Below are 26,260 nucleotides of genomic sequence, written 5' to 3'. Positions count from 1 at the left end.
AAAAGACTGACCCTGAATCATATGTTAATTATAATGAGTCATTCGATTTTTCAAGATTGCTTTGGGTATTCTATATTTTTTACATTTTCATATCTTTAGAATAAGCTTGCCAATTCAAACAACAGCAGCAAAATAAAAACAACACAAGCAGGACTGGACTGTCTTTGGGATCTGTCCACTCTTTAGATCAACTAAGAGTGCATAGGTTCAGGGGGAACATGGGAAACCTCTGTGCCTGCCTTCAGTTTTGCTGTGAATATGAAACTTCTCTAAAAATAAAGTTTATTAAAAATGGAGGAGGGATGGATTGGGAGTTTAGGATTAGCAGGTGCAAACTAGTACATATAGGATGTATAAACAACAAGGTCCTATTATATAGCACAGGGAACTATATTCAATATCCTGTGATAAACCTTAATGGAAAGAACTAGGAAATATAAATAAATATATATATATATATTTATAACTCAGTCACTTTGCTGTACAGAAGAAATTAAAACAGCTTTGTAAATCAACTCTACTTCAGTAAATTAAGTTTTTAAAATGCATTATACTCAACAAAAATAAAATTCTATATAGGGCCAGTAAGGCATTAATAATTTATGGTACTGGCAATAGAGAACTAAACAATGTTTAATGATGTCAGTGAGGTATTGATGTATATTTGAAAAAGAAATATTAAACTGTGTAGATACATTTGAAAAATACTGATTTAAGAAAATTGAGTGGCATGTACTAATAGATAGTAGAGATAAGGAAATACACTTTTTTTTTTTTTTTTAACTAAACCAGAAAACTCAAAGGAGACACAGATGTAAAGAACAGACTTTTGGACTTAGTGGGAGAAGGCGAGGGTGGGATGATTTGAGCAAATAGCATTGAAACATATACATTACCATACGTAAAACAGAATAACCAGTGGGAGTTTGGGGTATGACACAGGGTACCCAAGCCGGTGCTGTGTGACAACCTTGAGGGATGGGGGGAAGGGAGGTGGGAGGGAGTTCAGGATGAGGGGGACACATGTATACCTGTGGCCGATTCAAACTGCTATATGGCAGAAACCATCACAATACTGTCAAGTAATTATCCTCCAATTAAAATAAAAACAAAAACACTAAATTTGGACAAACTCAAAGTGAAAGGCGTGAGTGGGATGTTAGATGTAGGGAATAAATTCTAAAATCTAGAGACACATCCTAGCAGCAGTTCTATGTCAGAAGTGTCAGACGATCATGGTTCCTTCAACCCTAAGCTTCTACATTCCCAAGAAATCTGGTAAGAAAATAAAGTCATGCTTTCCCAAGTGTTTACATGTAATGTATTTTTTTTTCTTCTACACATTGCAAGGCAGGATAGGAACTTTAATGGGAGGTAGAGGATTTAGGCACAGATAATCAACCCCACAATCGTATCACTACAATACTGTGAAGGAAGAGCTCCAAAATCATCAACTGGCCCTGATGAACCATTTACAGGACCGGGTGTGTCAGGAGGGGAGATGCCAAGGTGACCGAGGGGGACACCTTTGTGAGAAGATTACTTCAGGACACGCTCTTGTCAGACAAGTATACCCCTGCGTCTGCCCTCGTCATCAGTCCAGAGATGGTGTGAAATGATGAGGTTGGGGTTCATCTCTTCCACCTGCGTCAGCATCATCTTAATCTCCTCATCATATGAAGATATGTTCAGGCTGAGAAAATACAAAAAGAAAAGCTGTGTTGACTTGATACATGATTGCTGCCCTCTCTATACCCCAATGGCTAGTTCCCTTCACTCTTTCCTGGGAGAGTTGTACCAAGGATGCACAAAATCCTTCCTAGAGACTAGGTGAGTGAGCAAGAGGGGTGTGAACCATTTGTCCCTCCCCTGCAGGTCATCAGGGTCTTGGTAAATGGAAGGCACTCAGATGTTCATTCTATGGAAGTCAGCTACACACACTCTAAATGCAAACATAATGTTCCTCAAACTTATGGTTGCCAGAGGGGAAGGATGGAGGGAAGGGATAGTTTGGGAGTTTGGGATGGATATGTACACACCGCTATATTTAAAATGGAGAACCAACAAGGACCTACTGTAGAGCGCAGGGAACCCTGCTCAGTGCTACGTGGCAGTCTGGATGGGAGGGGAGTTTGGAGGCGGATGGGTACATGTACATGTATGGCTGAATCCCTTCACTGTTCACCTGAAACTATCACATTTGTTAATTGGCTGTACCCCAGTACAAAATACAAAGTTTAAAAGGAAAAAAAAAACATAATGTTCCAAACAATATTGACTCCTGCTCTTCAGGAAATGTACTTCTGTGCCACGACCCTGCTCTGTCCTTGATGGAAACCCTCCTGGCTCTGAGCTGCAGTTGCACTTTTTCAGGCAAATTAAGAGATGGTGTTTTTAGTAAAGGAGTCATTCTTGCCTGGAGGTGATTCTGGTTGTCAGGGGACATTTAACAATACCAGGAGCCTTTAAAAAAACTTCAGGTGATAGATACGATGGACATTCTTTTTTTAAAGTTAATTAAAATGTTACTGAGATATACCTGACATACAACACTGTGTAAGGTTAAGGTTGCAACATGTTGGTTTGATATGTTTATACACTGCAAAGTGCTTACCATCAGAGCGTTAGCTAGCTAGATCTCTACCACATCACACAATCTCTCTCTTTGGGTGGTGAGAACAATTAAAATCTTGTCTCAGCAATTTTGAAGGGTTTTTTTTTTCTTGGTGCTGGAGGGGCATGTGGCTTTCAGGATCTCAGTTCCCTGACCAGAGATTGAAGCTGGGCCACAACAATGAAAGCACAGAAGCCTAATCACCAGACCACCATGGGAGTGCCTAAAGTCTGTATTTCTGGTCATCATCTCTCAAGGAGGTGCTCCAGGGAACAGAACGAGTGGGTTGAGACCAGAGACGCTCGACCAACATCCTTCGATGCACAGGACAGCCACCCCCAGCAAAGAAGTCTCCAGCCCATGTCAATGGTGCCAAGACTGCACAAACCTACGGTGGTCCCACCTCCCTCGGGGGTCACTCACCACCGAGGGAACAGCATCCACTCACCCGAGCAATTGCAGGCTGCACTCCAGACTGACCAAGGCTTCACACAGCACCGCCGCCCCATCATAGTCCAGGGTGATCCATTCCAGGTTCACGCAAGTCAGAGATTTGCAGGTGGTGAGAGCCAAGGCTAGGTCCTCACAAGAGGCAGGGCTGAGTTCGCAGGCCTCCAGCCTGCACAGGGGGACATACCAGCATGAGGTGGGCTGGCGTACACACCACCTCGAGGTGCCAAGGCCACGCTTCTGAGAAGAGACGTTCAGTCTGGACAAGTGGGTCTCAACTGGGGCACATGTGTGCCTGCAGACATCTGACACATGCGAGGAGTCCTGCTAGCCTCCCGTGGGTGGAGGGAGGCCAGAGTTACAGCGAAACCTCCCTCAATGCACAGGACAGCTCACTTCCCCACCCCAGCAAGAAATCACCCAGTCCCAGGGCTTCCCTGGTAGCTCAGTGGTGAAGAATACGCCTGCCAATGCAGGAGACACGGGTTCAATCCCTGGTCCAGGAAGATCCCACATGCCATGGAGCAACCAAGTCTGTGAGCCACAACTACTGAGCCTGTGCTATCGAGACTGGAATCCGCAACTGCTGAAGCCTGTGTGCCCTGCAGCCTGTGCTCCACAAGAGAAGCCACTGCAAAGAGAAGCCCATGCATCCCAAGTAAAGAGTGGGACCCGCTCGCCCCCACTGGCTGCAGTCAGAGAAAGCCCGTGCACAGCAATGAAGGCCCAGAGCAGCCAAATAAACAGATAAAACTATATATGAAAAACAAAACCACCAAGTCCCACAAGTCAGCCCGTGGCAAGCTGGAGCAAACCCTGGTTTCATGGCTGGCATTTATTGCTTCACTGCACTTGTTTCTAAACTTGCATCCTGTTCATCCCTTTCATTCTCCAGCTTCTCTTCTTCTTGAAATAGGTAAGCTTTCCCACCATCCATGGACACTCACCCAAGGTTCTCTAATTTACACTTAGGATGCTTCAAAGCTTTACATAACTGTTTGGCGCCAGCATCGTATATCTTATTGTTGCCTAGTTTCAGGGTTTTCAGTTTTTCACTGTGGATAAGAACAGTAGCGATGTCCACACAGCAAACAGAAGTGAAGTAGCAATTCATCAACCTAGAGGGAAAAAAAATACAAACGTATCTGACCCTGAGGTCCAATCAGAAATGGCTTCACTTATGCTCACTTATTCCTGTAAAGGAAGAAATACTCAAGTGTTCCTGAGATGACGACGATGGTGACAATGATGATGGATATGATACCAGAGACGACAACGAGACGATAGAGAAGACGGTGATGATGATGACAGATGAGAAAGACGATAGAGATGGCCATGATGATGACAGAGATGATGGAGACGACGACAGAGGTGATGATAGAGATGATGATGATAGAGATGACACAACGCAGCTCCTCCACTTTCTGCCCTCTGCCCGACCCTGGGCTCCCTGCACTCTCCTTCCTGCCCAGTCTCTCCCCTCTGTTCTTGCTGGTTCTAATGCTCTTTATCCAAGTATATGCCGAGTTATCCCCCTACTTCCTTCAAGTCTCTGTATACACAGCATGTTTTGGGAAGGACTTCACTGAATATCTCACATAATTTGATGTCTCCTGTGTATCTCCTGTCTCCAAGCTCACGGCTCCTCACAGTATTGTGCCCCACCCACACAGTATGCAAGTGTGTATACAGAACATACATGCATACATATGTACATACTGTAAATCTGATAAACGTGTATCTGTGTAGGCAAGCATGTGGACACATGTATAGACACATATACACACATATATGTCTGCTATGTACATATATGGAATACATATAGAGTGTGTATATGTGTGTCTATGTTCTCAAGCAGGAATGATTTTTGCTTCCTGCCCCCAGGCGACACTGGGCAGTGCCTGGGGACATTTTTTGGCTTGCCACACAGGGACAGGGAGCTACCACCATCCTACAGTGCACTGGACAGTCGCCCTCCCCAGGAAAAAACTGTCTCAGCCAAAATGTCAACAGTTGGCATGCTGTTGTTCTTGTTGTTTAGTTGCAAAGTTGTGTCCGATTCTTTGTGTCCCCGTGGACTGCAGCACACCAAGCTTCCCTGTCCTTCACTGTCTCCCAGAGTGTGCTCAAATTGTTGACATGTACACACTACCATATATCAAACAGACAACTAACAAAGACCTACTCTCCAGCACAGGGAACCACTCAGCGCTCTGTGGTGACCTGAGTGGGAAGGAAATCCAAGAGGGGATATATGCACACACTTAGCTGACTCACTTTTCTTACAGTAGGAAACAACACAACATTGTAAAGCAAATATACTATAATAAAAATTGAAAAAAAACAGATGAGTGGATAAAGTTGTGGTACATATATACAATGGAATATTACTCAGCCACAAAAAGGAACGCATTTGAGTCCATTGTAATTAGGTGGATGAACCTAGAGCCTGATATACAGAGTAAAGTAAGTCAGAAAGAGAAAAACAAGTATCAAATAATATATGCACATCTTAAGAATCTAGAAAAAACAGCACTGATGAGCCTATTTACAGAGAAGAAATGGAGATGCAGACGGAGACAATGGCCTGGTGGGCACAGTGGTGGGCACAAGGAGAGGATGGTAGGGAAAACTGACAAGGAAGCACTGACACATATAGACTGCTGCTGCTGCTACTGCTAAGTCACTTCAGTCGTGTCCGACTCTTTGCGACCCCAGAGACGGCAGCCCACCAGGCTCCTCTGTCCCTGGGATTCTCCAGGCAAGAACACCGGAGTGGGTTGCCATTTCCTTCTCCAATGCATCAGAGTGAAAAGTGAAAGTGAAGTCGCTCAGTCGTCTCCGACTCTTCAGCGATCCCAAGGACTGTAGCCCACCAGGCTCCTCCGTCCATGGGATTTTCCAGGCAAGAGTACTGGAGTGGGGTGCCATTGCCTTCTCCGACATATAGAGTGCCACGTATAAAACGGGCTTCCCTGGTGGCTCAGACGGGAAAAAATCTGCCTGCACTGCGGGAGACCTGGGTTCGATTGCTGGGTTGGGAAGATCCCCTGGAGGAGGGCATGACAACCCACTCCAATATTCTTGCCTGGAGAATCCCCATGGACAGAGGAGCCTGGCGGGCTACAGTGCATGGGGTTGCAAAGAGTTGGACACGACTGAGCGACTAAGCAAGCACAACATGTATAAATCAGATAGCTAGTGGGAAGCTGCTGTATAGCACAGGGAGCTCAGCCTGGCACTCTGTGATGACCAAGGTGGGTGGGATGAGGGGAAGAGGCTAAAGAGCAAGGAGATTATATATATAATTATGACTGATTCACATTGATGTATGGCAGAGACCACCACAATACTGTAAAGCAATTATTCTGCAATAAAAAAAATCAGTTTGAAGAGGTAGAGTAAAAAAAAAAAATAGACACATCTGTCAGCCAGGAAGCCCCAGAAGTATCAGGTGGGGTAACCATTGAGCCTTGCTTTTTTTTTTTTTTTTTCCCTTTTTCAGAAGACTCCATGCTTTTCCTCTCTTCCTGTTCCTTTCCTGGGCTGCCAAGAGCCAAAAATCAAAATCAAACACTGACATTCAAACAAACCCCAGCCAGGCGTACCATAACTCCTGTAGGTTGCAGCTTGGGTGCTTCAGTGATTCACACAAAGTTGTCACTCCCTCATCTTTCAGGACGTTTGACCCCAGGTCGAGAAAAGTCAGGGATCTGTTGTACAGAAGGACTTGGGAGAGGTGGTCACAGGCTGCGGAGGAGAAGCAACAGTGCGACAATCTGCAAAGACACACACATCGTCCGTCAACCTGCGCAAGTTCTATGTTCTCGTTCACTCGCTCAGTCATGTCCTACTCTTTGCAACTCCACGGACTGTAGCCCTTCAGGTTCCTCTGTCCATGGGATTTCCCAGGCAAGAATACTGGAGTGGGTTGGCGTTTCCTCCTCCAGGGGGTCTTCCTGACCCAGGGATAGAAACCAAGTCTCCTGCACTGGCAAGCGGATTCTTCACCACTGCGCCACCTGGCAGGCCCACATAAGCTCGATAGGGTAATCTTTTCATGAAACTACATGTAAAAACTTTCTTGTACTCTGTGGTCATTTAGAAAAATAAGAAGATTAAAATGTGTAGCAGAGGTGACATCCCTGAGGGTACAGTGCATAGGAATCCACCTGCCAATGAAGGGGAGATAGGTTTGATCCCTGGTCCGGGAAGATCCCATATGCCTCGGAGCAATGAAGCCTGTGAGCCACAACTCCTGAGCCTGTGCTCGCAACAAGAGAAGCCACTGCTCACCGTCACTAGGGCCGTGAAGACCCAGCATGACCAAAACTAAATTTAAAAAAAAATTTTTAATGTGTAGCAAGGGGAATCTAAAAAGAAATGATACAAATGAACTTAGGTACAAAACAGAAAGAGACTCACAGACTTAGAGAAAGAACTATGGTCAGGTGGGAAGGGATAATCAGGGAGTTTGGGACAAACATGTACACACTGCTGTATTTAAAATGGAGAAACAACAAGGGCCTCCTGTAGAGCACAGGGAACACTATGGCAGCCTGGAAGGGAGGGGGGTTTGGGCAGAGAACGGATACATGTATATGTATGGCTGAGTCCCTTTGCTGTCCACCTGAAACTATCAGAACATTGCTAATCAGCAATAATCCAATACAAAATAAAAAGTTAAAAAAAGAAAATGTAAGACTTTAACGGTCACTTAATATAATCTCCAAATTTTCCATGACTCTACAATTATGCCTTCCCTAAATATCTCCACTTTCTGCCATTTTACGTTATACTGAATTAATACCTTGCATCAAAAATTTTAAGTTCTAAGGTTTGTTATAAATAGACTTTTCATATTTTTTTTATTTATTAGTCAATTGACTTTACAAAAAACTCAATGCTTTCTATTATACTATAAATTTGCCCATTTTGCAGAATTCTGACCTAGTGGAATATATTTTTAAAATCTGCACATTTGTTTAAAATGGTATTATACATTTAAATACTAAAAATATTAACTATTTGGGGGAAAAAAAAAAGGTTGAACATTAGGGAGATGGGGTAAGGGCTATAAGAGAATTTTTGTGCTATTTTTCCAACTTTGTTCCAAGCCTAAAACTAGTTCAAAATAAAAAGCATAGAAATAGGTTGAACATTTTTTCTTTTAAAATTACTAGTGACTTTCTTGCATCTTCAGTAGTCTTTCATTTTTATGGAATAAAGATTCAAGTTTAAAAACAAAAAAAGTTAAATGATGTATTTTAAAGAACTCTTAGATAAATATATCCCACTTAAATTACCAGCTATTGAATACGCTTTAATTTTATTCACTGAATAATACCAGGCAAGATTTAATAGCCAAGTCCTTTCATCTTCCAATATGTAATTTCTTTTGTGCCTCTAAATATTTCTTGGTCTAAATCGTTATAGTTCAGAGTTTTCCCTTATTTTTTTTAATAGTTTGGTTTTAATGTTTAATGTTCCGGGAACTTATTTTAGTATTGACTTTTTTATAATCTAAAAAAAAATCATCTCAGTAATAATATTCTAGCCTTCTATTGTAAATGCCACTTTGTGTGTGCATGTAATACTTATGTCTATACACACACCTGTGTACACCACGCACACACACAAAAGCTTTGTTTCTAGCCTACTATTCACTTCCATACACTTGGGCGTGCTTGCTCCCTTCCCCCACTTTAAGGTATTCTTTTGAAATTAACACTAAGTTTCTCCTGTGGCCCCCCTGGGTAAATAGACAACCCTTTCTATTGCCACCGACAAAGAATCAGTTTGGTTTATAGAAACTCCAGGCAAGAAAGAGGTGGGGACACTGGGGGTGGGGAGGGGTCCAGTGATAACCGAGGACGTGTGAAGCCCCACACCTGCAAGTAATCAGATGAATCCCCCCACCAAGCACCCAGTATACCTACAGAAGCACCAACCGTCTTTTATGATAACCAGGGCACCAAGCTGGATGCTAAGGGCTCATCTTGCGTCTCTAGAATTCATCAGTTCAACCCCAGGCTCCCCTGCGGGGCAAGCCCGCTCTGCTGGACCGTGGTGTGGGGGCGGTCCGCGGCCGTCCCCCGCGGGCTCCCCTCCCCGACACCGACTCACAGCAGCGCCTCCAGGGCACAGTCCGGGTTCTTCAGGGCCTCACACAGCACCAGCACCCCATCGTCCTTCAGGGCATTGTCGCACAAGGAGAGAAGATTCAGCTTCTTGTTGTGGACGAGAACAGAGGCGATGTCTTCGCAGGCTTCACCCGTGATGTCACACTTCCCCAGCCTGCGGGAGAGACGGGTGGTGGGGGGCCGCCGGGATGTTTACAGGGTGTCTGGGCAACTGGCCCTGGACCACATCAGGGCCCCCAATCCACACCTGCCAACTCCAGACTCTTTAAAAAGCAGAGGTAATTACACGATTCTCTGCATGAATCCCTGTTGCTTTCCACTCAAATTACAAATGCTTTCAAATTGTGGTGCTGGAGAAGACTCTGGAGAGTCCCTTGGACAGCAAGGAGGTCAAACCAGTCAGTCCTAAAGGAAATCAATCCTGAATAGTTATTGGAAGGACTGATTCTGAAGCTGAAGATCCAATACTTTGGCCACCTGATGTGAAGAGCCAACTCATTGGAAAAGACCTTGATGCTGGGAAAGATGGAAAGCAGGAAGAGAAGGGGGCAACAGAGGATGAGATGGTTGGATGGCATCACCGACTCAATGGACATGAGAGAGATAGTGAAGAATGGATCTGGGAGATAGTGAAGGACAGGGAAGCTTGGGGTGCTGTAGTTCATGGGGTCGCAAAGAGTCGGACACAAGTTAGCCACTGAACAACAACAACAAAGCAAGCCTGTATGTTCAAACAACTCTTATGCATGGACCCTTCCTCTCCCTCCTGATGAATCTTGATAGGTGAAATTAACCAAGTGCACGTGATCTGTCAGTCATATTACTGGTGGAGAGAAGAGTGTGTCTTCTTGGTGGATTTAACAAGTTGCTTTTGTTTATTGCTATTTCTACTACTTCTCTTTGTTCTTCCTGCTGAAAAAAAGACTGAGTCTGTTGAGAAATCCCCCAATGAGACTAAAGGCATCCCAGATAATTTTCAGGAGAAAGCAATGATTTGGGGGAAATTACTTTCCCTCTATCCTCTATTATCTGCCAGATTCCAAGATGACATTTGTGATCATCCACAAACCTTTCTCATTTTAAGTCTCTGTGACTGTCTTCAAGGGAAAAGAAATGGGAGTTATGGCTTTGGTAGGGTTGGTTGAGAGGAGAGTCAAGGAGCATCAGATAAGGCATCTGTGAGGTCATTCAAGTGAGCACAAAAGAAAAGATGGGACAGACCTTCTGAGAGGAAGCTTTGCCCTTGAGAACCCATCCATGCTCATCTTAGTAGGAGGTCTACTGATACTGAGATGGACGTGGTGAAACATGCGAGAGACCACGGCAGGAAGGGAGATAGGCGTGTTCAATCTGCCGAGTTCACACAGGGAAAAATCTACATCACAGAGGACAACCCCAAGACTTACATGAGTTCCTCTATGTTGCACATTGGGTGTTTCAGCGCCTCACACAGCTGCCTGGCATCCATATGGGAGAGGCTGCTGCCATAGAAGTTCAGGTGCTTCAAATGAGGGTTATGAAGAATGACCTTAAATAATTCTAGGCTATTTGCCAGATTCGAAGCAAAGTTACACCTACAAAAGAGGAAGAGACACAGTAACTCATGCAATGAAGTCCAAAGCAAGATACCTCTTACACAATTCTTCCTACTTGTCATGCTTAGGCTCCTAATACATTTTTTTTAATATCTGGTTTGTTATTGTTCAGTCACTAAGTCATGTCCAACCCTTTGCAACCCCATGGAATGCAGCACACCAGGTTCTCCTGTCCTTTACTATCTCCCAGAGTTTGCTCAAATTCATGTCCATTGAGTAGGTGATGCTATCAAACCATCTCATCCTCTGCCGCCCTCTTCTCCTTTTGTCTTCAATCTTTCCCAGCTTCAGAATTTTTTCCAATAATTTGGCTCTTCTGGTTGTGAATGTGTGTGTGCGTGCGTTAAGTCACTTCACTATGTCTGACTCTTTGCGACTCCACAGACTGTAGCCCACCAGGATCCTCTGTCCGTAGGATTCTCCAGGCAAGAATACTGGGGTGGGTTGCCATGACCTTCCTGTCCCAGGGATTGAACCAGTGTCTCTTATGTCTCCTGCACTGGCAGTCGGGTTCCTTACCAGTTGCACCATCTGGGAAGCCTTCTGGTTATTCCTGCCTATGAATTCTTTCTGGGATCTTCGGACATCAGGTGCTTAGAGGTCTCCTGTTTCTGCCTAGTCCCTCCACTTCTGCATTCCACCACAGATATTATAAGGAAGCCAGACTGAGCCCATGTTAAATTCCAGGCACCATGTCTGTGCCTCCCTGCACTCCTATATCTGGCAATACCTCCCATGTCCAAACAAGATTGTCTTCCCCAAGGAAAAGATCATTTTGGTCTAAAATTTTTTAAGGGTTTTTTTAAAAAGGAAACAATTTTTTAAAGTTTTCTTTAAAAAAATAAAACAAATTAAAGAAAGATGGTATATGCCCTGGTTGGAGACCCAGGCTCCTGAGGTTGAGAAAACTGGATTCAAATATTTGTTTTTCTCCTGGATATTCTGAAGGTTGGGTAAATTAACTTAATGGTGAAGGTTCATCACAAAACAAGTAGATCATGATGGTTCAGAAATTACCATTTATTGCCCCCTCTGATAGAGGAATGGATAAAGAAGATGTGTTACGTTCCATATACATAATGGAATATTACTCAGCCATTAAAAAGAAATGAAATAATACCATCTGCAGCAACATGGATGGAGCCAGGGCATGTCATAACGAGTGAAGTCAGTCAGACAGAGAATGAGAAATACTGTATGACATCCCTTACATGTGGAATCTAAAAAGAAATGATACAAATGAACTTACTTACAAAATAGAAAGAGAGTCACAGACTTAAGAGAATGGACTTATGGTTGCCAGAGGGGAAGGGATAGTTAGGGACTTTGGGATGGACAGGTACACACTGCTATATTTAAAATGGATAACCAACAAGAACCTACTGTAGAGCACAAGGAACTCTGTTCAGTGTTATGTGGGAGCCTGGAGGGGAAGGGGCTTGGGGGAGAATGGATACCTGTATCTGTATGGCTAAGTCCCTTTGCTGTTCACCTAAAACTACCTCAATATTGTTAATCGTCTCTACCCCAACACAAAACAAAAAGTTCTTAAAAAAAAAAACAAAAAACTCTAGGTATGATGATAATTCATTTCTGTGTACGCTGAAGAGGAACTGTTTTCCTCATTTTGGAACCCCAGGGTCCTTGGAAGGACATGCACATTTTCTTTCACACCTTCACTCAGGTGGTTTCAGATACCTGGTCTCCTCCTTTACAGAGTCATCTGCCCCGTTTAAAATCAACAACCAATCTCTCAATTAGAAGACCACTGCTGCTGCTGCTGCTAAGTCGTTTCCAGTCGTTTCTGACTCTGTGCGACCCCATAGAGAGCATCTCACCAGGCTCCCCCATCCCTGGGATTCTCCAGGCAAGAACACTGGAGTGGGTTGCCATTTCCTTCTCCAACACATGAAAGTGAAAAGTGAAAATGAAGTCGCTCAGTCGTGTCCGACTCTTAGCGACCCCATGGACTGCAGCCTACCAGGCTCCTCCGTCCATGGGATTTTCCAGGCAAGAGTACTGGAGTGGGGTGCCATTGCCTTCTCCGTATAAGACCACTAGTCCTCGTTTTTCAATAAACTGTATATACTGGAGAAGACTCTCGAGAGTCCAAGGAGATCAAACCAGTCAGTCCTAAAGGAAATCAGTCCTGAATATTCACTGGAAGGACTGATGCTGAAGCTGAAGCTCCAATACTTTGGCCACCTGATGTGAAAAGCCGATTCATTGGAAAAGACCTTGATGCTGGGAAAGATGGAAGGCAGGAGGAGAAGGGGACGACAGAGGATGAGATGATTGGATGGCATCACCGACTCAATGGACATGAGTTTGAGCAAACTCCGGGAGATAGTGAAGGACAGGGGAGCCTGGCATGCTGCAGTCCATGGGGTCTCAAAGAGTTGGATGCGACTTTGTGACTGAACAACAACTGAACTGATGTATGAGCAAGTCAGTCCCCTACTTTATTTTTGGCAGAGCTTCCAGAAGAAATAAAACAACAACACTGTGATGAGGTCCATTTTTTACTATGCATGCAGGATCTAGAGCAATTCATTTATAAGTCCATTTCTTTCTGTGAAATGAATAAACCACTTCCAGAATGCAAGGATCCATACATTCATTCGACCTCAGTTTAAAGAGCGCCTGGAAAACTCGGTATTTTGCTGGCTGCTGGAGACATCAGGGTAAACAAGAGAGAGATCTTTTCCCTCTTCATGGTGAATTAGTCAGAGAAACACTGTGTCTCAAGACCACCCCCAGCTGTGGTGGGTTCCTAGACTCACAAGTTTTGGTATATAGCAAGAAGTGACACTTAAGCTGAAGGAGGAGTTAAATTTAGCTTGAAAGTGATAAGTTTGCGGGGTTGAAAACAACAGGATGGCATAGGGCAATCCAAGTTACTCAAAGTATCAGAGAAGGCCATCATCAAAAAATCTGCAAATAATCAATGCTGGAGAGGCTGTGGAGAGAAGGGAGTCCTCGGCCACCTCATGAGAAGAGTTGACTCACTGGAAAAGACTCTGATGCTGGGAAGGATTGGGGGCAGGAGAAAAAGGGGACGACAGAGGATGAGATGGCTGGATGGCATCACCGACTCAATGGACGTGAGTTTGAGTGAACTCTGGGAGTTGGTGATGGACAGGGAGGCCTGGCGTGCTGCAATTCATGGGGTTGCAAAGAGTCGGACACGATTGAGTGACTGAACTGAACTGAACGAAGGAGAACAGAATGGAGATTTTAGGTTTTAACCTAAAAACAGAGCTACCATATGATCCAGCAATTCCACTCCTGGGTATGCATCCACAGAAAACCATAATTTGAAAAGGCACAAATACCCCAGTGTTCATAGCAGCAGTATTCACAATAGCCAAGACATGAAAGCAACCTAAATGTCCATCAACAGATGAACGGATAAAGACGACGTGGTCCATATATACAATGGAATACTACTCAGCCGTAAAAAGAAGGAAATCATGCCTTTGCAGCAACATGGATGGGCCTAGAGATGATCACACTAAGCAGTGAGACAGAGAAAGACAAATACCACATGACAGCACTCATATGTGGAATCTTTTAAAAAAAAATGATACAAAGAAACTTAATAGCAAAGCAGGAACAGGCTCACAGACTTCAAAAACAAATGTATGGTTACCAAAGGGGAAAGGTCGGGGGGGGAGGGAGGGGGATAAATTAGGAGTTTGAGATTAACACAAACGCACTCCTGTTTACAAAACAGATAACCAACAAGGACCCTCTGTGTAGCACAGGGAACTCTACTCAGTACTCTGTGATGATCTGTATGGGAAAAGCATCTGAAAAGAGTGGATACATGTATGTGTGCCTGTGTGCTAAGTTGCTTCACTCCGGTCCAACTCTTTGTGGCCCCAGGGGCTGTAGCCCGCCAGGCTCCTCTGCCCATGGGATTCTCCAGGCAAGAATACTGGAGTGGGGTGCCATGCCCTCCTCAAGGGATCTTCCCAACCCAGGGATCGAACCTGAGTCTCTTACGTCTCCTGCATTGGCACACAGGTTCTTCACCACTAGCAGCACCTGGGAAGCCAAGATATATGTATATGCATGTATGTGTGCATGTACGTATGTATGTGTGTGTGTGTGTGTATATATATTTAACTAATTTTGCTGTGCACCTAAACTAACACAACAATGTGAATCAACTACAGTTCAATATAATATAAAAGTTAAATTTGAAAAATTACACAGAAAAAAGTACAATTCTGTACATAAAGGCAGGCTCTCCATTAGAGAAACATCTCCTCTCCTTGACTTCTTAGCTGTCATAAAAAGCAGTCTTTCCACCATAGAAAGAAAAGCATCAGGGAATTACTGTGATCTTCACTATGCTTCTGGTATTTGTTTTGTAAAAAGGTCATGACAAAATTGTTATAAGGATTATAAGACAGAGATGGTGTATATAAAGCAACCAGCTCAGGGCCTAAGAATTGTTCTATACACACTACCCATTCTATGCTATTCTTATTATTTCTCTCTCTTATGAACTTAAGGCTCTTTTACCACCTGTCCTCAGCACCTTCCTCCACCATTTCCTGGGAAACATCTATTCTCAATCCATTGGCATCCAAGCAAACATCACCAGCTACCAGGACTATCTGCTCTTGGGCTCCCCAAGCAAGTTTTATGTCACAGTTAAAACATGTGTGACAGAGAAACTGAAATGGGGGCCTCAGTGCAAACACACCACTAGACCAAAACACACAGTTGAGTCACCCAGAGGTAACACCAAGTTCCCCAAAATGCCAATTCTGCTTCTGAAACAAAACAAGATTTCTCTGGGCTTCCCATGTGGCTCAGTGGTAAAGAACCTGCCTGCCAATGCAGGAGACGCAGGTTCAATCCCTGGGTCGGGAAGACCCCTGAAGGAGGGCACAGCAACCCACTCCAGTGGGTTGCCTGGAGAATCTCATGGACAGAGGAGCCTGGCAGCAGGCTACAGTCCGCGGGCTCGCAGAGTCAGACACAACTGAGTGACTAAACAGCAACAAGATTTTTCCAAGTCAGCATGAACTCCACAGCTAATCGTCTGCACACAAGTGAGGTGATGCCGTGGGAAGGAAGGTCTAATTCTAGGGACCACTCACAGCAGAAAAAAGGAAAATCTGTCCTTTCTCACCCAGGCTCTGTAACCTGGCAACCAAGCTTCTTGAGCGAATGTCTTCAAGTCTTCCTGTTTGCCCAGTTTGTGTCTCACTCAGTGAAACATCTTAAATCAAGAAAAGCGCTCAGAATTTGCTTTTGACACATGGGATTGTAGCTCGGGTTTTCAAAAGAAAACAGAGTGGGAAAAAAAATGACACCCTGCTACTGACTTAAAGAACAGGTGAAGATCCAACTTACACGAATTTGCGGAGTTTACAGACGGGTTGAGATAGCGTCCTGCAGAGAACAGCCAGAGAGGGCTCATCGAACCGACAGTTATCCAGATTTAGTATCTCGAAGTCCTCGCTGGCAGTGAATGCTGAGCACACATCCCGCCAGAGGGTGAGCTTCTCGATGGTGCTGTGGGAAGACAAATACCATGATTCTTCCATGGCTCCACTCAACTCACTCCTTAAACCGCTAAAAATAGGGCTTCCATCCCTGATGGCTCAGTGGTCAAGAATCGCCAATGCAAGAGACACAAGTTTGATCCCAGATCTGGGAAGATCACGTGCCTTGGGGCAACTAAGCCCGTGTGCCATGACTACTAAGTCTGAGCTACTGAGCCCACGTGCTCTAGAGCCTCTGCTCTGCAACAAGAGAAGCCACTGCAATGAGAAGCCCGCACACTTCAACTAGAGAGGAGCCCCTGCTTACTACAATGAGAGAAAGCCTGCGGGCAGCAAACAAGGACCCAGCAAAGCCAAAAATAAACAAATTAATTTTTTTATAAAGCCAAAAATAGAGTTGCCATACAATCCAGCAATTTCACTCCTGGGCACATATCTGGAGAAAACCAGATATACTCAAAAGGATACATGCACTCCTATGTTCACCACAGCACTGTTAACAATAGCCAAGACATGGAAGCAACGAAAATGTCCATCAACAGATGAATGGATGAAGATGTAGTGTATATACATATACACAGATACACACAATGGAATATTACTCAGCCATTAAAAAAGAATGAAATAAGGCCGTTTGCAGCAACATGGACAGACATGGAGATTACCAAAGTAAGTGAAGTAAGTCAGGCAAGAGGAGGGCAAATATCATGGGATATTGCTTGTATGCAGAATCTAAAATAATACAAATGAACTTATTTACAAAACAGAAACAGACTTCAAAAACAAACTTACTGCTACCAAAGGGGAAATGTAGGGGGGGAGATAAATAAGGAATTTGGGATTGACACATATACACTACTATATATGTTTGTTCATTTGTTTTATCTTTTTGATTCCACATATAAGTGAAATTGTACAGTTCTTATCTTTCTCTGATTTACTTCACTAAGCATAATATCCTACAGATCCATCCATGCTGTCATAATTGGCAAGATATCGACTTTATGGCTGAGTAATATTCTATCTATCTATATCACATCTTTTTAAATTTATTTTTTAAGTAAAAGATAATTGCATTACAGAATTTGGTTGTTTTCCGTCAAACCTCAACATGAATCAGCCATAGGTCCCCTCCCTCTTGAACCTCCGTCCCATCTCCCTCCCCATCTCCCCCCTCTAGGTTGGTACAGAGACCCTGTTTGAGTTCCCTGAGACCTACAGAAAATTCACAAATTGGCTATCTATTTTACATATGGTAATATAAGTTTCCATGTAACTCTCTCCATACATCTCACCCTCTCCTCCCCACCCCCGTGTCCATAAGTCTGTCCCTTATTGTCTGTTTCTCCATTGCTGTCCTGCAAATAAATTCTTTGGTACCGTCTTTCTAGATTCCATATATATGTGTTAGTATACATACGTATATATATCACATCTTCTTTATTCATTCGTCTGTTGATGGACACCTAAGTTCTTTCCATACCTTAATAAGGCTGCTACGAACATTAGGGTAGATACAAAAGTCCTCATTATGGGCAAAATAATCTGTAACTATGTATGATGACAGATGTTAACTGGTCCTCAGATGGTAAAGAATCTGTCTGCAATGCAGGAGACCTGGGTTCAATCCATGGGTCAGGAAGTTCCCCTGGAGAAGGGAATGGCAACCCACCCCAGTATTTTTGCTTGGAAAATTCCATGGGCCAGAGGAGCCTGGCACGCTGCAGTCCATGGGATTGCAAAGAACTGGACACAACTGAGTGACTAACACTTTCACTTTTCATGTATGGTAAAAGATATTAACTAGACTTACTGTGGTGACCATTTCACTATATATACAAATATTAAAAATTATGCTGCATACTTGAATCCAATATAATGTTGCGTGTCAATTATACATTTTTTGGCCGTGCCACACAGCACATGGGATCTTAGTTCCCCAGTCAGGGATCAAACCCATGTCCCCTGCAATGGAAGCATGGAGTCTTAACCACCAGACCACTAGGGAAGTCCCTCAACTATACATTAATTTTTTTTAATGACAATGAAAGACGGTATGTGTTTGAGAGCTAAAGTGTGAGCTGGGAGCCTGAGCCTAATGAAAGAATGCAAGTTAAAATCAGCCCAGGGATGCAAGGATTCTTCAATATTCACAAATCAATCAATGTAATACACCACATTAACAAATTGAAAGAGAAAAACCATATGATTAGCAATAGATGCAGAGAAAGCCTTTGACAAAATTCAACATCCATTTATGATTAAAAACCTTCCAGAAAGCAGGCATAGAAGGAACATACCTCGATATAATAAAAGCCATATATGATAAGCCCACAGCAAACATTATCCTCAATGGTGAAAAACTGAAAGCATTTTCCCTAAAGTCAGGAACAAGACAAGGGTGCCCACTCTCACCACTACTATTCAACATAGTTTTGGAAGTTTTAGCCACAGCAATCAAAGAAGAAAAAGAAATAAAAGGAATCCAGATTAGAAAAGAAAAAGTAAAACTCTGTTTTCAGATGACATGATCCTCTACATAGAAAACCCTAAGGACACCATCAGAAAATTACTAGAGCTAATCAATGAATATAGTAAAGTTTCAGGGTATAAAATTAATACACAGAAATTCCTATACACTAACAATGAGAAAACAAAGAGAAATTAAGGAAACAATTCCTTTTACCATTGCAACGAAAAGAATAAAATACCTAGGAATAAATCTACCTAAAGAAACAAAAGACCTATATATAGAAAACTATAAAACACTGACGAAAGAAATCAAAGATGACACAAATAGATGGAGAAATATACCATGTTCTTGGATCAGAAGAATCAATATAGTGAAAGTGAGTATACTACCCAAAGCAATCTATAGATTCAATGCAACCCCTATCAAGCTACCAACGATATTTTTCACAGAACTAGAACAAATACTTTCACAATTTGTATAGAAATATAAAAAACCTTGAATAGCCAAAGCAATCTTGAGAAAGAAGAATGGAACTGGAGGAATCAACCTGCCTGACTTCAGGCTATATTACAAAGCTACAGTCATCAAGACAGTATGGTACTGGCACAAAGACAGAAATACAGGTCAATGGAACAAAATAGAAAGCCCAGAGATAAATCCACATACCTATAGACACCGTATCTTTGACAAAGGAGGCAAGAATATACAATGGAGAAAAGATAATCTCTTTAACAAGTGGTGCTGGGAAAACTGGTCAACCACTGTAAAAGAATGAAACTAGAACACTTTCTAACACCATACACAAAAATAAACTCAAAATGGATTAAAGATCTAAACGTAAGACCAGAAACTATAAAACTCCTAGAGGAAAACATAGGCAAAACCCTCTCTGACATAAATCACAGTAGGATCCTCTATGACCCACCTCCCAGAGTAATGGAAATAAAAGCAAAAATAAACAAATGGGACCTAATTAGACTTAAAAGCTTTTGCACAACGAAGGACACTATAAGCAAGGTGAAAAGACAGCCTTCAGAATGGGAGAAAATAATAGCAAATGAAGCAGCTGACAAAGAATTAATCTCAAAAATATATGAGCAGCTCCTGCAGCTCAATTCCAGAAAAATAAATGACCCAATCAAAAAATGGGCCAAAGAACTAGACAGACAGTTCTCCAAAGAAGACATACAGATGGCTAACAAACACATGAAAAGATGCTTAACATCACTCATTATCAGAGAAATGCAAATCAAAACCACAATGAGGTACTACTTCACACCAGTCAGAATGGCTACGATCCAAAAGTCTACAAACAATAAATGCTGGAGAGAGTGTGGAGAAAAGGGAACCCTCTTACACTGTTGGTGGGAATGCAAACTAGTACAGCCACTATGGAGAACAGTGTGGAGATTCCTTAAAAAACTGGAAATAGAACTCCCATATGACCCAGCAATCCCACTGCTGGGCATACACACTGAGGAAACCAGAAGTGAAAGAGACATGTGTACCCCAATGTTCATTGCAGCACTGGTTATAATAGCCAGGACATGGAAGCAACCTAGATGTCCATCGGCAGACGAACGGATAAGAAAGCTGTGGTACATATACACAATGGAGTATTACTCAGCTATTAAAAAGAATGCATTTGAATCAGTTCTAATGAGGTGGATGAAACCCGAGCCTATTATACAGAGTGAAGTAAACCAGAAAGAAAAACACCAATACAGTGTACTGATACATATATATTGAATTTAGAAAGATGGTAATGATGACCCTATATGCAAGACAGCAAAAGAGACACAGATGTAAAGAACAGACTTTCAGACTCTGTGGGAGAAGGCGAGGGTGGGTTGATGAAAGAATAGCATTGAAACATGTATATTATCATATGTGAAACAGATTGCCAGTCCAGGTTCGATGCATGAGACAGGGTGCTCAAGGCTGGTGCACTGGGATGACCCTGAGGGATGGATGGGGTGGGAGGTGGGAGGGGGGTTCAGGATGGGGAACACATGTACACCCATGGCTGATTCATGTCAATGTATGGCAAAAACCACTACAATATTGTAAGGTAATTAGCCTCCAATTAAAATCAATAAATCAATTTTTAAAAAATAAATAAAATCAGCAAAGAGAAAAGACACATTGGCAAAATCTGGAGGAAATCAGGCACAATCTTCTAAGTGTGCCTTCCCAGTGGAATTATCAGGATATGCTAAAATGCTATGGGGCGGGGTAGGGAGAAGAATTGTTCTGGCAACAATAAAAACTGCTTACCTTTCAACCTGACATTGGCCCTATGAAGATGCTGACCCCTATTTATACAGATGGAAAAACTGAAGACTTACAGTTCATGGTCACAACACTAGCAAATAGCAGTGCAAGGACTCTAACCAATGTCTCTTTGACTACAAAAGTCACGTTTTTTAAGTACAGAAGTACAGTGTTTTATGAAATACCCATTGGGGGCTGGAAAGAAAATGAAAAGTGAGACTGTTAGTCACTCAGCTGTGTCTGACTCTGCAACCCCATGGACTGTAGCCCACCAGGTTCCTCTGTCCATGGAATTTCCCAGGCAAGAATATTACAGTTGGTTGCCATTCCCTTCTCCAGGGGATTGTCCCACCCAGGGATTGAACCCCGGTCTCCTGCACTACAGGTGGATTCTTTACCATCTGAGCTACCAGGGAAGCCTATCTGGGACTGGCACAAATCTGGCACGTAGGAGAGAGGGAATTAATACATGGACTTACTTTGAGATGCATCCAGACTCATCTGGGAAGACATGTTCCATACACAGGTGAAATTTCTGCAGACTATGGCAATGTCTCAGACAGGCTGCACATATTATCAGTTCCTCTTTGGTACCAATATAAATGTCAATGTCTTTGAAGAAATTCACCACTTGGGCTACAAATTCTGGGTCCTGGGTCTCAAACAAACAATTGAATAATGCCTGGAAACTCATCATGACATTATTGGGGTCACACTGACTTAAAGTGTCAAGACTTTGCGTTATTTCCTGCTTTATCTCTTTAGACAGTGGAAAACCAAAGGACGTCTCCAGCCTGTGGGTCATCCTTTCAGTTGAGAACACAAACAGGAATACCGCTGTCCAGGACAAGCGGGAGTAGTGTTCGCTCACGGCCCTGGTGATGAGCTGGGTCACATTTCCAATGACCGAGTGAGGTGGGTCCTTGGGTCGTGTGAACATGTAGAACATGGCGGCACAAAATTCTTGGATACAGGTATGGATGAAGGCAAGGCAGTCACCACTCCTGTGAAGAAGTTTCATATCTAACCACATCGAGGTGTCCGATTCGGACACCCCGTTCCTCCTGAGGTCCTCAGGGCAAAACAGGAACGTGCAAGTCCACATACCCTCGGCAGCCAAGGTACACAGGCTTTTCAGACGGGCTCTTCTCTGCTTCAGTGGACAGGTCTCACTTCCTGATCTGAATACTTTCGTGAAGAAAGACACGTACAAACCAGTGATGGTTTCAGAGTCCAGCTCCAGGTCTTCTCCTTTCTCCAGCTGACACTTCAAGCTGGTACAGACCAGCCAACAGAGAAAGGGGCTCTGGCACAAGACGAAGAGTGAGCTCTTCTCCCTCACAAAACTGAAGGCTCTCGAGGATGCATCCTTCTCCTGGAAGTAATGAGAGAAATACAGTTTCCTTTGGTGCTCAGAGAACCCCAAGAGAAAGATGCATTTCATGTGCTTCAATAAGGAGTAGTTTTTTCTCATCCCCATCTTGCTGAGTGCAAGGAGCAGAGAGCATTCTGGGAGCATCTGTTTCTGCAGCAGGCTCTGCAGGACAACCTGCATGGACTGTGGCTGCTCCCAGTCTTCACAGAGGTCAGCGTTGCAATCCAAGTCAAACTTCAGTTCCTCCATGCCATCCAAGATAAAGAGGATTCTCTCTGGCTGGGAAAAGATGTCTTCAATGGGCTCTGAAGACTCAGGCCAGTCCCTGGAGAGCAGCTCCACCAGGCTCATGTCCGTCACACCATTCATTTCACGGCCTGTGAGGAAGAAGACGAACGAGAACCTGTCCCTCCATAGGTTTCCCTTGGCCCACTCCAGCATCACTTTTCTCAGAAAGGTTGTTTTTCCAATCCCTTCAGGACCGTGCAAGACCACAGTGGGTGAGGACTCTCCAGGCTTGAAGGCATCAAGGTAGACAGTGCTCAGGAGTTCGTACTCAATCTTTGTGGTCTCTTCGTAGAAATCTTCAGGAACCAGAAGGCAGGGCTCCTTCTCCCATAGGACTTGGAATTTCTGCTTCATGTGGCTTCTATATGGGTTTATCTTCTCTGAATTAACAGGGACAGAAGAGAAGACAATTAAAAAAAATACACCCCATATTTGGTACTGAGAACAAACCCTATGGATTTACTCAAACATATGCGCAAAGACTGATGTATGCCCATGGGGGACCAGGCTCATAAACTTTGGGGTTTTTTCTTATTTATTTTTATTAAAGTATAGTTGATGTACAATGTTGTTCATTCCTATTGTATAGCAAACTGATTCGGTTATACTTATATATTCATTCTTTTTTAATATTCTTTTCCATTATGGCTTATAGGATTTTTTTAATTAAAGGGTAATTACTTTATAATGTTGTGTTATTTCATGCTGTACAACAATGTGAATTAGTTATATGTTCTATGTCTCCTGCTTTGGCAGGTGGGTTCTTTGCTGTGGAGCCATCATGGAATCCCTAAATACGTGGGTCATCACAGAGCACCAAACTGAGCTCCTCGCGCTACACAGCAGCTTCCCACTAGCTGTCTGTTTTACACATGGTGGTGTGTATATGTCAGTACTACTCTTTCAATTCATCCCGCCCTCACCTTCTCCCAATGTGTCCTAAGAACCTAGGAATAAAACTATCACACGGCCCAGAAATCCCACTGCTGGGCATAGACCTAGACAAAAACATAATCCCCCCAAAAAAATCTACCCCAGATTTTACACAGAATATGAACACCTGAGGATTACATTTCAAACTAGAAGAACACCATCTGCACAGTCAAGAATTCATAAGCACTGCTATTTAGGGATTCCATGATGGCTTAGCAGCAAAGAACCCACCTGCCAATGCAGGAGACATGGTCAATCCCTGGGTCAGAAAGACACTCTGGAGAAGGAAATGGCAACCCACTTCAGTACTCTTGCCTGGAGAATTCCATGGACAGAGGAGCCTGGTAGGCTATGGTACATGGGGTCCCTACGAGTCAGACACAACTGAACATGTATAAAACAGATAACCAGCAAGGACCTACTGCATAGCACAGGAAACTTTACTCATTACTTTGTAATAACTTCTAAAGGAAAAGAATATGAAATATATATACCTTATATAATTTATGTACTATATAATATTTATGTATATTGTGCATTATAATACATAATATATAAATTATATGTCAGAAAGATCCCCTGGAGAAAGAAATGGCAACCCACTCCAGTTTTTGTTGGCTGGGAAATCCCATGTTCAGAGGAGCCTGAAGGGCTACAGTCTATGGGGTTGCAAAGAATCAGACACAATTTGGCGACTAAACAACAACAAATGATTACTAACATATTTAATGTATAATATAAATTATATATTACATGGCTATACATCTGAAACTAACACAACATTCTAACATTATAAATCAACAATAATTCCTTTTAAGAAATCATAATAAAGCCATGAAAACAGATAAAAGAGAACCTTGAGAGCAGAAAAATAAAATCTAAAGAAATGTTGGAAGAGTTTCCATGTTCATGAACTCCAATTTAAGATCAAACACTCACTCAAAAATAAATTTAAATATATGTGTGTATATATATACAAAGAGAAAAAAATTAATGAGTGATTTGTCTGGTATTTTGTCACTTTGTTTGCCAGGATTTACAATTCAACTGATCTTATTCTCTGAGGGAAAAAAAAATAGCGTACTCTCCCAAAGGAGGATGTAAAGCCCTTCAGTGAGTCAAAAATAACTGGTCCTGAATCAGATGTGTCCCTTTTGGATACGTCATCTAACATGCGGGGACACTGTTAGGTCTGCATTTTTCTCATTTGCAAACCTCAGAGTCATGGTAAAAATGAAACGACATCACACATGAAAAGCGCTTCCTGTGGGAGCGGGGGCATCTGCTATCTCCTCATCTTAGGATTCTGCCTAGTTTCTTGTGCAAGTCTGGTGAAAAAGATGTGACCTGAATGGGGAAAGAACTTTTAAAAGAGTGGACACATGTACATGTATAACTGAGTCACTGTGCTGTACAGCAGACAATAACACAACACTGCAAGTCAACTCTACTCCAATAAAAAAATATTTAATCAAAAGAAAGGTGGAGAGGGTGGCACAAATGGAGAGAGTAGCATGGAAACATTCCAGGTGTAAAACAGATAGCCAGTGGGAATTTGCTGTGTGATGCAGGGAACTCAAACTGGGTCTGTGTGACAACCCAGAGGGGTGGGATGAGGTGGGAGGTGGTAGGGAGGCTCAAGAAGAAGGGGACACGGGTATACCTATGGCTGATGCACATTGATGTATGGCAGAAACCAACACAGTACTGTCGAGCAATTATCCTTCAATTAAAAAATAAAAATTTTTAAAAATTATTAAAAAAAAAAAAAAGAGTGGGTTAGAAGCATCATGAAATTCCATCTCAGCAGTCCTGGTGACACAGATACTAAGCCCCAGGTGCTCAGTCGTGTCCGACTCTTTGCAACCCCGTGAGCCCACCAGGCTCCTCTCTGTCCATGGGATTCTCCAGGCAAGAATACTGGAGTGGGTTGCCATTTCCTTCTCCAGGGGATCTTTTAAACTAGCATTGACTCAGCTTGGAACAGAAAAATGAGGAGAAGACACTTAGATGAATGGTCTGAGGACATTATTCATCCACTCTGGCCCATGAATGACCAGAGCTGGCTTGAAATTCTACTATTTCCAAGGGTCCTACTGACCCGTAACACATTCTCAACAAATGGAGGCATGGCCACTAACTCAGTAATGAAGTGACCTTCATTAGAAGCTCCCAGTAAACCAGCCACCCCCGTGGGTCCCTGCTCCCCATCCCTCCCAGGACACTTACGTCGGATCTCGTTCCGAGCCTTCCTCCAGAGATCATCCCGACTGATCTGAAGAAACAGATTCAGGGTCACGTCCCAGGCTAGTTTTCCCGGGTAATGCTTGCTCAACAGCTTTGACACATTTTCTCGTGAAGCCTTCTTTAGTTCGGTCCACGGGATGGGCTTGAGTTTCAATTTCAGAGGTTCTTGCTTGAGGAGCTCCTTAAATTTCCAGAACTCTTCCTTTTTGAGCTCCTCCAGGTACCACAACAAGCCAAAGTCAGAAAAAAAAGATTCGGCCATCTTGTCACGGGATTGCGGAGCCGGACTTCTCCAGCCGGTAGGGGGAGGGGGAAATTCTCAAAAAGAAGCAATAAGTGATAT

At 43.1% G+C, this 26,260-nt stretch overlaps 1 protein-coding gene across 1 annotated transcript; it reads right to left on the bottom strand.

Annotated features, from left to right (window-relative positions):
- Positions 1–1,309: 1,309 nt before the first annotated feature.
- NLRP9 (NLR family pyrin domain containing 9) lies at positions 1,310–26,260 on the bottom strand. Its single transcript, XM_027514450.1, has 9 exons — positions 25,900–26,260; positions 21,554–23,117; positions 16,176–16,337; positions 10,614–10,781; positions 9,191–9,361; positions 6,673–6,843; positions 4,012–4,182; positions 3,063–3,233; positions 1,310–1,693 (listed from the first exon to the last, which is right to left on the bottom strand). Exons 1-9 carry the CDS (start codon positions 26,177–26,179, stop codon positions 1,561–1,563), a joined length of 2,991 nt encoding a protein of 996 aa, XP_027370251.1. The 5' UTR covers positions 26,180–26,260; the 3' UTR covers positions 1,310–1,560.

Source organism: Bos indicus x Bos taurus, chromosome 18 (assembly GCF_003369695.1).
Source record: "Bos indicus x Bos taurus breed Angus x Brahman F1 hybrid chromosome 18, Bos_hybrid_MaternalHap_v2.0, whole genome shotgun sequence".
NCBI lineage: Eukaryota > Metazoa > Chordata > Mammalia > Artiodactyla > Bovidae > Bos > Bos indicus x Bos taurus.
The sequence above is the reverse complement of the archived record's forward strand: the minus strand, read 5'-3'. Positions and strand labels throughout refer to the sequence as shown.